The 16,849-nt window shown below is 35.8% G+C and overlaps 1 protein-coding gene across 5 annotated transcripts in view; it reads right to left on the bottom strand.

Annotated features, from left to right (window-relative positions):
- The window catches only part of LOC105484506 (axonemal dynein light chain domain containing 1), a 192,775-nt gene that overhangs the window by 52,670 nt on the left and 123,256 nt on the right, over nt 1–16,849 (bottom strand). For all 5 annotated transcript variants that reach the window (XM_071076277.1, XM_011746195.2, XM_011746192.2 and 2 more), the window contains 2 exons: nt 12,421–12,620; nt 11,211–11,307 (listed from right to left, as the gene is read on the bottom strand). In XM_071076277.1, coding sequence (XP_070932378.1) covers nt 11,211–11,307; nt 12,421–12,620 — 297 coding nt within the window. The remainder of the gene's footprint in view (nt 1–11,210; nt 11,308–12,420; nt 12,621–16,849) is intronic.

Genomic DNA, 16,849 nt, shown 5'->3' with positions numbered 1-16,849 from the left:
TGAGAAGGTTTGAACACATTTCTAGATGTATAGTGTGGGCTCCAAGAGACTGCTTGGTTCAGAGGTATATCAGCCTGTTGTGAAGAACCCTTCTGAAGCCTTCCCAGAACCAAAATGAGAACTCAGACATTTCATTCAACTCTTAGATGAGAAGTGACATACATATACCTATAGTAGCACATTTCCAAATAGTAAAATATTATTGCTTCCCTGACATGTACCCTAACTGTTCATGGTGTTTTAGTCTTATAATTTTCTACCACATGAAATTTGCTATTTTAAATTTGGATTTAGCACCTATATATTAATATGTAAGATTTATTTTCTCTATACTCATCTGGACTTTTTAAAGGATATTATTAGCTATGTGAAATAAAATGGGAAAACTTTCAGTCATTGTCTATGCTCTTACACTGTTTATATAGCGTGGGGATTACCCTACTGCTTGAGAGTCTGAAAAAACCTGTCTGAGGAATCCAGGCAATATTTTTAGCATTTCTAAAAATTACTGCATCCAATTTTTCACTGAAAGTTGGCCAATTTTCTCCTTCAAGTATTAATGATACTTACTTTCTATTTTCCTAGAAAAGTCTCCACCTCCTAGAGATTTAAAATTTATCAGCAAGATGCTGTACATAAAATTTTTTATAACACACTGTTTAAAAACTGTGAGATCTGTCTTACAGACATAAAAATGCACATATGCAGTTTAAAGAGAGAATTGATCCTTATATGCCAGTCTTCATATGCCATAATATTCATAATAATTATTCTACTATTTATGGACATTTGAGTTGTTTCCAGTTTGGGGATACTTCTAGGAATAATCTTGGAATATCTTTTTTTTTAATTTTTATTTTCTTTAGATGGAGTTTCGCTGTTGTTGCCCAGGCTGGAGTGCAATGGCACGATCCTGGCTCACTGCCACCTCCACCTCCTGGATTCAAGCGATTCTCCTGCCTCAGCCTCCCAAGTAGCTGGGATTATAGGCATGCACCACCACGCCCAGCTAATTTTGTATTTTCAGTATAGATGGGGTTTCTCCATGTTGGTCAGGCTGGTCTTGAACTCCCAACCTCAGGTGATCCACCCGCTTCAGCCTCCCAAAGTGCTGGGATTACAGGCATGAGCCACTATGCCTGGCCAGAAGGTTCTTACATATGTCTCTTAGTCTAGAGCACTTGTGTAAGAGTTTCTCTGGTATATTGACAGATTAATAGAATTGTTTGTTGCAAGGTGTGTTGCAACTTTAACAGATAATGTTAACTGATTTCCAAAGTGAACGTACAAATTTATATTCTTACCAGCAGTATAGGAAGTACCTGTTGCTCCCCTCTTCTTAACACTTATATTGCCAGACTTGGCAATTTCTTTTTTTTTTTTTTTCTTTTAGATGGAGTTTTGCTCTGTTGCCCAGGCTGAAGTGCAATGGTGTGATCTCAGCTCACCACAACCTCTGCCTCCCAGGTTCAAGCGCTTCCCCTGCCTCACCCTCCCCAGTAGTTGGGATTGCAGGTGCGTGCCACCGTGCTGGGCTAATTTTGTATTTTTAGCAGAGACAGGGTTTCACCATCCTGGCCAGGCTGATCTTGAACTCCTGACCTCAGGTGATCCGCCCACCTCGGCCTCCCAAAGTGCTGGAATTACACACATGAGCCACCGCATTCGGCCTAGACTTTGTAATTTTTTGCCAATTTGTTATGTAAGTAATTATATTAGTTTGTATTTCCCTTATCACTTATGAAATTGAACAGCTTTTCATAAGTATGTCAGCCATTTGGATTTTCTCCTTTGTGAAGTATACATTCAAGCTTTCTGCCCATTTTTCTACTGGGTTGTGTATTTTTATAATATTGGTTCCTAGAAGGTCATTTTATATTCTGGATACTGGTCCTTTGCCAGTTATAAGTGTTGCAAATGCATTCTCCCATTTTGTGGATTGTTTTTGTTTTAATGGTATTTTCTTGATAAAAATAATTCTTAAATTTAAGGTAATCAAAACTATGAACCTTTTCCTTTTGAGTTAGTGTTCCTTATCTCTTATTTTAAAAAACATTTTCCGACGGGTGGATCACAAGGTCAGGAGATCGAGACCATCCTGGCTAACCCGGTGAAACCCCGTCTCTACTAAAAAATACCAAAAACTAGCCGGGCGAGGTGGTGGGCGCCTGTAGTCCCAGCTACTCGGGAGGCTGAGGCAGGAGAATGGCGTAAACCTGGGAGGCGGAGCTTGCAGTGAGCTGAGATCCGGCCACTGCACTCCAGCCTGTGCGACAGAGCAAGACTCCATCTCAAAAAAAAAAAAAACAACAACAAAAAAACATTTTCCTACCCCTAAGATCTGAAATATCGTCTTCTAAAAGCTTTATAATTTTGACTTTCACATGTAGATTTCTAGTCGCTTTGGAATTGATTTTTGTGTGAAGTACAAGTCTAATTTCATCTTTCCTATATAGATAACCAATATTCCTAGTTTTGGGGTTTTTTTGTTTTGTTTTGTTTTAAGACAGAGTCTCGCTCTGTCGCCCAGGCTGGAATGCAGTGGCGCGATCTCAGCTCACTGCAACCACTGCCTCCTGGATTCAAGCGATTCTCCTGCCTCAACCTCCCGAGTAGCTGGATCTACAGGCGTGCGCCACCATGCCTGGTTAATTTTTTGTATTTTTAGTAGAGACAGTGTTTCACCGTATTAGTCAGGATGGCCTCGATCTCCTGACCTCGTGATCCGCCCTCCTCAGCCTCCAAAAGTGCTGGGATTACAGGCGTGAGCCACTGCGCCCAGTCCCCTAGTATTTTTAATTGGAAAGTTCATCATTTCCTCATTAATTCTATATGCCATCCTTATATAAAAGGCCATAAATTTTTGGTTCTGTTTTTTGATTCCATTGACACAGTTGTCCACCTTTGAACTAACACTATGCTGTGTCAGTTTAGCTTTACGAGAAATTTAAAATATGAGAGGATGAGTCCTCTCACCTCATTTTCAAGAGTGTGTTAGCTATTCTTGATTCTTTGAATATCCAAAACAGCTTTTAGAGACAGTTTGTCAAGTTTAAAAAAAAAAAAAAAAACCTGTTGGAAACTTGATTGTGACCCCTAGATTAGTGCTGTTTAATAGAACTTTCCACAGTGATAGAAATGTTCTATGTGTGCATGGTCCAATATGATCCCTGGTAGCAATATGTACTACTTAGCACTTAAAATATGGCTAATATGACTGAAGAGATAAATTTTTAAATTTAAATTAATTCAGCTGGGCATGGTGGCTCATGCCTGTAATCCCAGCACTTTGGGAGGCTGAGATGGGTGGATTACTTGAGGCCAGGCATTCAAGACCAGCCTGACCAACATGGCAAAACCCTGTCTCTACTAAAAAGACAAAAATTAGCCAGGCATGGTGGCCTGTGCCTGTAATCCCAGCTACTCAGGAGGCTGAGGAGCTAGAATCTCTTGAACCCGGGAGGTGGAGGTTGCAGTGAGCCAACATTGCACCAGTGCACTCCAGCCTGGGCAACAGAGCCAGATTTTGTCTCAAAAAATAAAAATAAAAATAAATTCAAATGTAAATAGCAATATGTGGCTAGTGGCTACTGTATTGGACAGGACCGCTACATTCTCCTCTCTCCGAGGAAAATTGACGTCTTTACAATATAGAGTCTTCCAGTTCATGAACATGGTGTATCTTCATTTAGGTGTTTTAATGTTTCTCAAATAATGTTTGAACTATACTCCAGAAAGGAACTGATCAACTTTTATTAGATTTATTCCTAAGTAATTTATATTTTGAAATTATCATAAATATTTCCTTTTGTGTTTCATTTTAGAACTACTTAATGCTGGCAGGCATTACATATATATACATATACACACACACAATGTACCCTGCAATTAAGGGCAATCTATATTTATATACACACACACATATATATGTTATATATATATGCCATTAATTTTTTATTAATTGGGTTGTATCCAGTGTACCTATAGATACATTACAGAAGTTATATTACTAACTTACATTCCTAGAATAAAGTTAACGTGTTCATAATGTATTACCCCTCTCATTTACTGCTGGATTTGATTTGCCTGTATTTTGTTTAGGATTTTGTATTCCACATGAGACTGGTCTGTAATTTCCCTTTCTTGCACAATGCCTTTTGGGTTTTTGTATAAAAAGTATTGCCTCTTCTTTAGACCCTGAAAGAGTCTGTGTAAGAATAGAATTATTTATTTCTTAAATGTTTGATAGGCTTGCTGTTGAAGCTGTCTACACCTAGAGCATCTTTTGGGGGAAGATTTTTGACTAATTCCTTTAATGGTTATAGGACTAGTTGGGTTTTTAATTTATTCTCAAGTCTTCTGGGTTATATTTATTTGTCCATTTCATCTAAGTTTTCAAATGTTTGTGATAATGTCCTTCATAATCTCTTCCTACTATTTTTTGAATATCTGAATCATCTGAATTACACATTCTTGATATATTTTTTTGCATCTTTTTGTCTTAATTAATCTCGCCAAAAGCTTCCCAATTTTACTCTTTTAGCAGACCAATTTTGGGCTCTCTTGATCATCTTTTTAGTCAGGTTTTCAAAAACATACGATACACCCATTGAAAGTGTATAATTTAATGGTTTTTAGTTATTCACAAAGTTGTGCAACCATCGCTACAATCTAATCCTAGAATATTTTCATCAGGCCCAAAGAAAGCCTGTACCTGTTAGCAGTTGTTCATTTCCCATTCCTGCCCCTCCTTTACGAGCTCCAGGCAGCCACTAATCTTTCTGTCTCTATAGATTTGCCTATGCTGGGCATTTTATGTGAATAAAATAATACAATATGTTGGTCTTTTGAAATAGTTTATGTGCATAAAATAATATGTGGTCTTTCGAAACATCACAATATGTTACTGACTTCTTTCACTCAGCGTGTTTTCAAGGTTCTTCCATGTTGTTGCATGTATCAGTGCTTCTTTTTTACTGCCAAATAATGTTCTGTTATATAAATATACTGCCTTTTTTTTTATCTAGTCAGCAATTGACGGACATTTAGGTTGTTTCCAGCTTTGGTCTATTATTGTTTGCTCTTGCAAATAGCACAGCAATGAACATGTGAGTGCATACGTCTTTTTGATAGAATGATTTATTTTCTTTTGGTATGTACACAGTAATGGGATTGCTGTGTTGAACCATAGCTCTGTTTTAAGTTTATTGAGAAATCTCCAGACTGCTTTCCGTGATGGCTAGACTAATTTACATTGCCACCAAGAGTGAATTAACAGTATTCCTTTTTCTCTGCAGCCTCACTAGCATCTGTTGTTTTTCTTGACTTTTTAATAATAGCTATTCTGACTGGTGTCAGATAGTATATCATTGTGGTTTTGATTTGTATTTCTCTGATGATTAGTGATGCTGAGAATTTTTTCATATGTTTGTTGGCCACTGTGTATCTTCTTTTGAGAAATATCTGTTCGTGTCTTTTGCCCATTTTTAAGTGGGCTATTTGGTTTTTGCTTGTAGATTTGTTTGAGTTCCCTACAGATTCTAGATATTAGGCCTTTGTCAGACACATAGTTTGCAAATATCTTCCCCTATTTTGGAGGTTTTCTGTTTTTCTAATGACAGTTTCCTTTCTGTGCAGATGTTCTTTAATTAGGACCCACTTGTCTATTTTTGTTTTTGTTGCTACTGCTTTTGGAGACTTAGCCAAAAATTATTTGCCAAGGCCAATGTCAGAAGAGAATTTTCTAGTCTTGTCTTCCAGGATTTTTGTAGTTTGATGTCTTACAAATAAATCTTTAATCCAGTTATCTCAGCACCATTTAATGAATAGTGAGTCTTTTCCCCCTTGCTAGTTTTTGTCAGCCTTGTTGAAGATCAGATGGTTGGTAGGTGTGAGGCTATATTTCTAAGTTTTCTATTATGTTCCATTCGTCTCCATGTCTGTTTTTGTACCAGTACCATGCTGTTTTGGTTACTTTATTATATAGTTTGAAGTAAGGTAGTGTGATGCCTCCAGCTTTGTTCCTTTTGCTCAGGACTTCTTTGGCTATGTGGGCTCTCTTTCAGTTCCATAAGAATTTTTAATATTTTTTCAAATTCTGTGAAGAATGACATCGATAGTTTGATAGGAATAGAACTGAATTTGTAAACTGCTTTGGGCAGTATGCCCATTTTTATGATATTGATTCTTCTTATCCATGAGCATGAAATGTTTTTCCATTAATTGGTGTCATCTCTGATTTCTTTCAGCAGTGTTTTGTAGTTCTTCTTGTAGAGACCTTTCACCTCCTTGGCTAGATGTATTCCTACGTATTTGATTTGATTTTCTTGTGGCTATTAAAAGTGGAACTGTGTTCTTGATTTCACTCTCAGCCTGAACATTATTGGTGTATAGAAATACTATTGATTTTGTATATTGACTTAGTATCCTAAACTTTACTAAAGTTGTTTATCAATTCTAGGAGACTTTTGGCAGAGTCTTTAAGATTTTCTAGGTATAGAATCCTATCATCGGCAAAGAGAGATAGTTTGACTTCTTCTTTTCCTAGTTGGAGGCATTTTATTTCTTTCTCTTGCCTAACTGCTCTGGCTAGGACTTCCAGAGCTATGTTGAATAGGAATAGTAAGACTGAGCATCCTTGTCTTGTTCCATTTCTCAAGGGGAATGGTTCAAGCTTTTGCCCATTCAGTACGATGTTGGCTATGGGTTTGTCATAGATGACTCTTATTATTTTGAGGTATGTTCCTTCAATGTCTAGTCTGTTGAGGGTTTTTATCATGAAAGGATATTGGATTTTATTGAAAGCCTTTTCTGTGTCTATGGAGATGCAGTGTTAAGAGAGTAATTTCATAATGATAAAGAGTCAGTTCACTCTAAATGTATTTGCACTTAATAACATAGCTTCAAAATACATGAAGCAAAAACTGATAGAACTCCAAGAAAATAGACAAAACATAATTATAGTTAAGGTTTCAATACTCCTCTCCAAATAACTGATGGATCAAGTAGACAGAAAATCAATAAGGATATAGGACACTTAAATAAGAGTATCAACCAATTTGATTTGAACTCCATCAATAACAGAATAAATATTCTTCTCAATTGTACATGGAACAGTTACCAAGACAGATCATATTCTAGGTTCTCAAACAAGTCTCAATACATTGGAAAGGATGTAAGTGGTACAAAGTATGTTCTCTGACCACAATGAAATCATATTACAAATCAATAGCAGAAGAGCTCTGGAAAATACTCAAATATTTGGGAACTAAATATACTTCTAAATAACCCATGGATGAAAGAAGAATGCAAAATGGATATTAAAATGTATCTTACATGGAATTAAAATAAGAACACAACATATCAAAATCTGTGAGATGCAGCTAAAGGAGAAAGTTTGTAGTACTAAATGCCTACAGGGGGTTGGAGGGGAGGAGGTAAAAAGGTCTCAAATCAATAATCTCAGCTACACTTTAAGAAACTAGAAAATGAAGAGCAAATTAAACCCAGAATAAGAAAATAAAAACAATAAAGACTAGACTGGAAATTAAGGACATAGAAAACAGAAAAATTGTGGAGAAAAATCAATGAAAGCAAAATCTGGTTCTTTGAGATCAAGAAAACTGGACAATCTTTGTGTAGATTCATGAAGACAACAAAAGAGAGGATTCAAAATTTCCATAACAGAATGAGAGAGTGGTCATCCTACAATTATTAAAAAGATAACAAGAGAATATTGTGAGCAATTGCATGACAATAAATTAGACAACTTAGATGAAATTGCAAATTCCTTACAAGTCCAAAGCTCACTCAAGAAAAGGAAATAATAGCTCTATATGTGATAAATTTATTTAAACTTGTTAAAGAAATTAGATAGCTCTATATTCGTTACTTAAAAACTTTCCCACAATGCCAAGATGCTTCACTGGTGAATTCTACCAAACGTCTATAGAAGAAATAAAACAATTCTACACATATTATTTTCTAAAACAGAAGAGTAAGAAACACTTCTCAACTCATTTTAAAAGGCCAGCATTACCCTGATATCAAAACCAAACAAAGATATTACAAAATAAAACTATATAATAAATATCCTTTATGAACATCAGTGCAAAAATTCTAAACAATCCATCAATTGAATTTGCAACATATAAGAAGGACAATACATCATGATAAAGTGGAGTTTATCCCAGGAATACAATACTGGTTTAACATTCAATTTAAAAATCAATAAATGTAATTCACTCTATTAACACACTGAAAAAGACAACTCATGAGCATCTCAATAGATGCAGTGAAAGGATTTGATAACATCCATTACTGACTAAAAAAAAAAAAAGGATTTTCAGCAAACATGAAGTAAAGAAGAATTTCCTCAATCTAATAAAGGGTATCTATAAAAAAAACCTGTAGCTAGCATTATACTTAAAGAGGACCAAATTAATACTTTTTCCCTAAGATGGACCAAGGCAAGGATATCTGCTCTCATTATTTTTTCAACCTAGTATTATAGAGTCTTATTAGTGCAGTAAGGCAAGAAAAAGAAAAAATACATATAGATTGTAAAGGAAGAAATAAAACTGTCCCTATCTGCAGATAACATGACTGCATGACTGTATATTAAAAATCCCAACGAATCTGAAAAAACAAAATTAAAAAAAAAAAACCTCGTAGAAGAAATAAGTGATTTCAGCAAGGTCACAGGATATGAGATTAATGTATTAAAACCCCACTGTAATTCTATATATTAGTAATGAATAATAAGAAATTATAATTATAAAAGAATACCATTTATAGTAGCACCAAAATATGAAATACTTAGGGATAAATCTGACAAACAATATGTAAGATCTATACACTGAAAACTATAAAACTTTGCTTAAAGAAATAAAGAAGACAAATAAATGAAGAGATAAACCATGTTCACAGATTTAAAGACTCCATATTGTTAAGATGTCGATTCTCCACAAACTGATCAATAGGTATAATATCAATTAAAATCCCAGCAGGCTTTCTTGAGGAAATTGATAGCCTAATTATAAAATTCATATGGAAAGCAAAGGAACTAGAATAGCTTGATCTTGAAAAAAAATTTTTGGAGGATTTATATTACCTGATTTTAAAACTCACTACAAAACAATAGTAATGAAGGCAGTTTGGAGACGGTGACAATGTTGACAAATGGATCAACAGAACACAACAGAGTGTCCAGAATAATACCAAGACATATATGGTTAATAAGTTTTCAATCAAGATACAAAGGCATCTCAATAGAGAAAGGACAACTTTTTCAGTAAATGGTGCTAAAACAATTGGATATCCAAATGCCACAAAATGAACTTGAATCCATACCCAGCACCATATTTTTTTTAAAAAATTAACTCAAAATGGGTCATAGACTTGAATATAATGCCTAAAACTCCAAAACTTCTAGAAGAAAACATAGGAGAAAATCTTTATGATGTTATTATGCAAAAATTTCCTTAGATAGAATACCAAAAGCAAGGTCTATAAAAGAAAAAAATCAGAGATTGAACTTCATCAAAATTAAGAACTTCCCTCTTTGAAAGACACTATAACTGGGCATGATGGTTCATGTCTATAATCCTGGCTACTCTGGAGACTCAGGTGGGAAGATCACTTGAGCCCAGGAGTTCAAGTCTAGCCTGGGCAACATAGTAAAATACTGTCTCAGGGAAAAAAAAAAAAAAGACGCTATTAAGAGAAGAAAAGACAAATCACAGACTAAGAGAAGATATTTTAAAATCATGTATCTGATAAAAGACTTGGTATCCAGAAAAAAACAGCTGTCTCAACTCAATAACAAGGAAACAAACAAATCAATACTAAATGAGTCAAAGATTTGAACAGACATTACACCACAGAAAACACATGGATTACACATACACACATGAAAAGAAGTTCAACATCATTGGTCATTAAGAAAATGCAAATTAAAACCACAGTAACATCCCACTACTCATTTATAAGAATGTAGAATTTTAAAAGACTGACTATATCAGCCAGGTGCAGTGGCTCACAACTGTAATCCAGGCGTAGTGGCGCAGGCCTGTAGTCCCAGCTATTCAGGAGGCTTAGGCAGGAGAATTTCTTGAACCCAGGAGGCAGAGGTTGCAGTGAGCAAAGATCACGCCACTGCACTCCAGCCTGGGCAACAGAGCGAGACTCTATACAAAAAATTTTTAAAAGACTGACTATATCAAGTGTCAGTGAGTATGTAAAGCAACTGGAACTCTCAGATACTGCTGGCAAGAGTGTAAAAATGGTTTAACTACTTTTTAAGAAATTGATATATCATATTTGTATATATATTTTGGAGTACATACGATATCTTGATGCATGTGTACAATGTGCAAAGATCAAAGCAGGGTAACGGGGGTATCCATCACCTCAAACATTTATCTTTTCTTTGTGTTGGAGACAGCCAATTCTTCTCTTCTAGCTATTTTGAAATATACAATGAATTATTGTTAACTATAATTTCCCTAATGTACTATTGAATACTAGAACTTATTCCTTCTATCTAACTGCATTTTTGTACCCGTTAGCCACTTTGGAAGGCAGTTTGACCGTTTCTTTAAAAGTTAAACACACATTCCATGTGACTCAGCCATTCCATTCCTAGATATCAACCGAAGGGAAGTGAAAGTATATGTCCATTCAAAGACTTAATATATGAATATGCACTGAAGTTATCTAGTAATAATTTAAAACTGGAAACAACTCAAATGCATACCAACAGAGACTAGATAAATAAATTGTGTCTATCTACACAATGAAATACTACTCAGCACTAAAAAGCATAAGTAGTTGATGAAAACAACAATATGAACCTCTAAGTAATCATGCTTAGTGAAAGCAGTCAGACAAAAAAAGAGTACATTCTTTATAATTCCACTTTTATAAATTCTAGAAAATAAAAAATAATCTTTGGTGTTAGGTAGTAGATCAGACACTGGTGACAAGATGAGGCTGGAAGGATAAATAAAAGAGCAGTACAAGGAAACTCTGGGTGTGTTTGATATGTTCCCTATTTTTAGTTTTTATTAACCATTTTTATGAGTATATACATATTTTAGAATTTATAAGATTGTATTCTTTAAATATGTGAGTTTATTGTACATCAATTGAACCTCAAAAATCTGATAAAAACAAAACAAAAACAAAACTAAGGGGAAAACAGTTATTACCTTCAACTTATCCACCTCATAAAGGTCTTCAGTAGCATTTCTGTGTGAGGTAGTGGATTTACTCAGAGCCATTGCTGTTACCATCCCTTCGCAAGAACTGCAAAAAGAGGGAAGAAAAGAAAAAGAGAACATACATACTCAGCATAATCTATTTATTGTTGGTTCTTCTTCTAAGTTTAAAATGTTAAAAATCCAGACACAGTGGAAGTTCACCATAATAACTCAGCTACTGACTCACCAAGGAGAATAATTTGTCTCCTCAGTTTCTTACCCTTGTCCTCCTTCTTCCTTCCATCCCTCTTATTCTTGACCCTTGGTAATATTGAATTGAAATGAAGGGAAAATTTGCTTAGATTGTAAGAGCTACTTCCTGAATTTAAAGTAATCATAGCATCAAGCTTGCATCTTAGTTAATGGATTATAATTTTCCAGACTTCATCTTTATTCAGTGGAAATCCAGCTTTTCAGATATAAGGGCTTGTGGGTTTTTTGTTTTTGTTTTTGTTTTTCCATTTTGTAAAAAAGATGTTTTGGTTGGCATTTAGTGAAGCACAGAAAAGTATACATTCAGAGCCAGGCATGGTGTCTCACGGCTGTAATTCCAGCACTTTGGGAGGCCGAGGTGGGCGGATCACTTGAGATCAGGAGTTCGAGACGAGCCTGGCCAACATGGCGAAACTCCGTCTCTACTAAAAATACAAAAATTACCCAGGGGTGGTAGTGCACGCCTGTAAATCCCAGCTACTCAGGAGGCTGAGGCATGAGAATCTCTTGAGCCTAGGAGGTGGAGGCTGCAGTGAGCCGAGATCACGCCACTGCACTCCAGCCTCAGTGACAGAAGAAAACTCCGTCTAAAAAAATACATGACAGCACATAGGAAATTACAATATTCTTCTTAAATCCACTCCCTCACCAGTATGTGCAAAAGTGTAAGATGTGTCTTATTTATGCAAGAAAGTGAGTCCTTTTTTCCTAATTCTTACTCTCACATACACACACTTCTCATCCTGCCCATGCTGACAGTTTTCAAAAGAAAACCCAAAATCTCATATTATAACTGGTCATGGTGTTAAAGCTAGCTGAAAAACTGAACTAGTATTTCTTTCAAGGTTTTGAAATAACTCCTATTGCTACTACTTCACTGTCTCTTTGTTTTATGCAACATTCAATTCTTCAAAAGAGCGACAATAAAATAACCAGATAGCTTCACCTGCTCAAATAGCGGGAGTATTGGTACAACTTCCTTGTCAGTTCAATCGCATCTAGCTCTAATCGCGCAACTCCTATGTCGTGTTTCTCAGCACTTTCCTCCTCCAACTTCAGGAGACAGTCTTGGTCAGTAAAGTTGGGTATCATTAAAATCAGCAAGTTTACCATCCACTGGATCATAGATATATGTAACTCATCCATCTGTTAAAAAATGAGTATAATACAAATGACCCACTTTAAGTAAATCAAATAGTAAAAACCACACCAAATTTTAAAATAGAAATGATCGTGCCTGTGTCCAACTTTCAACATTACAATTCTTAATGAAATCAAATCATCAGCTAGCATGACCCTATTTTCTTTTGCTCACTATACGACATTAAGCTACTCTCTTTTCTTATTGATATTTGTTTATTTAATTTTTTTGAGACCGGGTCTTTACCATGGGCTCAATGGGCTTTACCATGTTGCCCAGGCCGATCTTGAACTGCTGGGATGAAGCAGTCCGCCCACCTCAGCCTCCCAAAGTGCTAGGATTACAGGCGTGAACTACACGCCCAGCTACTAATCTCTTCTTTAGACTGGTCATAGATAATAACCTATTAAAGCTACAATTCTCAAATTGTACATCAAGGCATTCCAGGGCTCCACAGCAAACTCGAAAGGATGCCATAGGATTTTAAATTGAGGGAAATAACAGTGATATGTAACATCTGCCAGACACAGCATGAACTTAAAGTTCACAGTTTTCAACTTTAGATGCACTGTGTTAATTTTGATGACATCATATCTTTTTGAAACTGGTTTGATTGGTGGTTGTGTGATTAAAAAAAACAAGTACTGTGTGAAAATTAACATGGAACAGAAAATGAAGGTGGTAACATCCAATCTGATTCCAAGGTCAGAGAAGCTGTACCATGCCAACGAGTACATGCCTTACATTGGTAAGCAATATTGAATAAATGAGAATAAAATAAAAGGTTTTCTCTTTCAATGTATGTGTAGTACTTTTCCAAATGGTTAATAAATTGTTAGGACATTAAATATTTAGTAAGCGGTTTGAACCTACCTATTTAATAAACCTACTTAACTGTGAGGTATTTCTTTTGACTTAGGAGTGTGAAAATATTGAAACCCAAAGGGCACTGTGAATAGAAAAAGTTTGAGAACCTCTGCATTACAGTATTTGCTGAGGCTGGGTCCCAGAAATAAAATACAAAAAACCTGTATGCAAAAATCAGACACAACATACTTGTCAAATACCCTACTCCCTTTCTCTGTTTAGTTCTGGAGTATTTCTCTAGGCTTAAACAAGATCTACTCTGAGAAGACTTACCAGTTTCCACTGGCTCTAATTTGCTCCCCTTCCCATGTTTCTACAGTACTTTGTACATATCTCTATCATAGTCATTTGCACGTCTGTCTCCTCAATTCACCTGTCTGTAAGACATGAGCCATCAACTTATCCCTGCATACCACACACAGTACTTACCAGGGAGTAAGTGCTTAATAAATGTTTCTTGAATGAATGAATAAAAATAACATCCAATACTAAAACCCAAACTTCCTGCTTCTTGATTCAGATGGAAAGGTTGTTAATGACCTAAAGCAATGTTGATTAATGTATTTGACACCTGAATTTACATATCAGGAAAAGGGGCAAACTTTCCCGAGAAAGAGTAAAAAAGGCAAGTCTTCTTCACAGGAAAAACATACTACTCCCTTACATATTCTACTAGCTATGTCCCTGCTGCTTCTCCGTGAAAGTGCATAAATCCCCAACTATTCTTTCATATACCAACGGCCTAGATTATACTGTCATTGAAATAACTCATTTTTGCTTATATAAAATATTAATCAATCCTTGGACTATCCTTAGGATATAAGCACAAATAGATCTCTTAATTTAAAAGTTATATCAGAGAGATTAAATGCTAGAATCAAGGTCTAACAATAAACTGTAGGTAAATTTAAAATTAAAATAAATTTAAAATAAAGAATATCTTTCACTTTCTTAAAGCCATGTAATTCTTTTTAATGAGATGGAAAGTAAATATACTTTTTGTACTAAAATATAGATTTACTGTGATTCTTATATAAAATTCTTAAAAGAAATTTTAAGATGAATTAACTGCTTTTCTTTTATGAAAAGACTTCTTCCAAATTTACTAATCTTTTCAGGGATAACAAGTGATTAATTTAGCCACTTCTTAGCTGATATTAAGAAATAAATAGGCCGGGCATGGTAGTTGACACCTGTAATCTCAGCACTTTTGGGAGGCCGAGATGGGTGGATCATGAGATCATTCGAGACCAGCCTGGCCAAGATGGTGAAACCCTGTCTCTACTAAAAATACAAAAATTAGCCAGGCGTGGTGGCATGCACCTGAATCCCAGTTACTCGGGAGGCTGAGGCAGGAGAATTGCTTGAACCCAGGAGGCAGAGGTTGCAGTGAGCTGAGAATGCGCCACTGCACTCCAGCCTGGGTGACAGAGCACGACTCCATCTCAAAATAAATAAATAAATACATACATACATACACACACACACACACACACACACACACACACACACACACAAAAAGCAGGCCGGGCATGGTGGCTCATGCCTGTAATCCCAGCACTGTGGGAGGCCAATGTGGGAGGATTGCCTGAGCTCAAGAGTTCGAGACCAGCCTGGGCAATATGGTGAAACCCCATCTGTACAAACACACACACACACACACACACACACACACACTTAATTTGTCCCTTCCAAATATATGTGAAATTTAACAATGAGCAAAAGAAACTTACACTATGGAGAGGTCATTTTGAAAATGGACAGGAGGAAATATTTCCATCTTGGTGTGAGTTTGTTGCTAAAAATGATACATAGCTCACCTTTTAAAAGTCTAAAATCTATATATATAAAAAATCTGGAAGTACGTTTCTCATCTTTTTAAAAATCTTAGATATACAGCATTTCAATTGGCTGGGAACACTTTGTTAAAATATAGGAATGCTATACTGAATAATGTTTTAGACAACTGTAAGAACAACTGATTGACATTATGATAGAAAAAATTACTAGTTAACTAAAAAAAAAAAACCTTTGCATAACTGATTGATGGAATTGAAATTTCTTTCTTTCTTTCTTTCTTTTTTTTTTGAGACATAGTCTCGCTCTGTTTCCCAGGCTGCAGTGCAGTGGCACAATCATAGCTCAGTGCACCCTTGACCTACCAGGCACAAGTGATCCTCTCACCTCAGCTTCCCAAGACTATAGGTGTGTGCCACCACGCCTGGCTAATTGTTTTATTTTTTGTAGAGGTGAGGTCTTGCTGTGTTGACCAGGTTGGTCTTAAATTCCTGGGCTTAAAGTAATCCTCCTACCTTGGCCTTCCAAAGTGCCAAATTACAGGCATGAGCCATCACGCCTGGCCTGATTGATGGAAATGAAAAGTGAATATTATAATTTAATAAATACAGCCACTGATGTATTTCTTCAATTTGGATTCATGTTTCTTTCTAAGCTATCATTTCAGCAATGACCTCCATTAAAAATTAGTATTGAAGGAAACTGAATTTAGAAGCAAACTTCAAATAACTTTATAATCACAAGTTTAATCTGCAATTTAAACCTGCAATTATAAAACATCATGAAGCTTGTTCAATCAGCTGTTTGAACCATTACCAAAAATCATGATAAAAAACGTTTAGAGATCAGTGTTTTAGACAGCCAAGCAGCACAGGTAAAATGGAGTAAGGAGGGAAAGGAAAAACAATAACAAAAAAACTGGAGGGAAGAACATGGATCAGGACGGAAAATGAATGGTGAGTGAAAACCCAGACAAACTTTTCTGTATTTATTTTTATTTAACTTTTATTTTAGGTTTAGGGGTACATGTGCAGGTTTGTCACACAGGTAAATTGCATGTTGTGGGGGTTTGGTGTACAAATTATTTCATCACTCAGGTAATAAGCATAATAACCAATAAGTAGGTTTTCGATCCTCATCCTCCTCCCACTCTCCACCCTCATGTAGGCCTCGGTGTCTGTTTTCCCTTTCTTTGTGCCCGTATGTATTCAATGTTTAGCTCCCACTTATAAGTGAGAGTATGTGGTATTTGGTTTCCTGTTCCTGTGTTGGTTTGCTTAGGATAATGGCTTCCAGCTCCATCCATATTGCTGCAAAGTACATTATCTCATTCCTTTTTTGGGTGCACAGTATTCCATGGTGAGTATGTACCACATTTGCTTTACCCAGTCTACCACTGATGGAGCATTTAGGTTGATTTCATGTATTTGCTATTGTGAATAATGCTATGATGAACATATGAGTGCACATGTCTATATGGTAGAATGATTTATATTCCTTTGGGTATGAGCCAATCATGGGGTTTCTGGGTAGAATGGTAATTCTAAGTTCTTTGAGAAATTGACAAATT

This window comes from Macaca nemestrina, chromosome 1 (genome assembly GCF_043159975.1).
Source record: "Macaca nemestrina isolate mMacNem1 chromosome 1, mMacNem.hap1, whole genome shotgun sequence".
NCBI lineage: Eukaryota > Metazoa > Chordata > Mammalia > Primates > Cercopithecidae > Macaca > Macaca nemestrina.
This window is presented reverse-complemented; position numbering and strand designations above follow the sequence as displayed.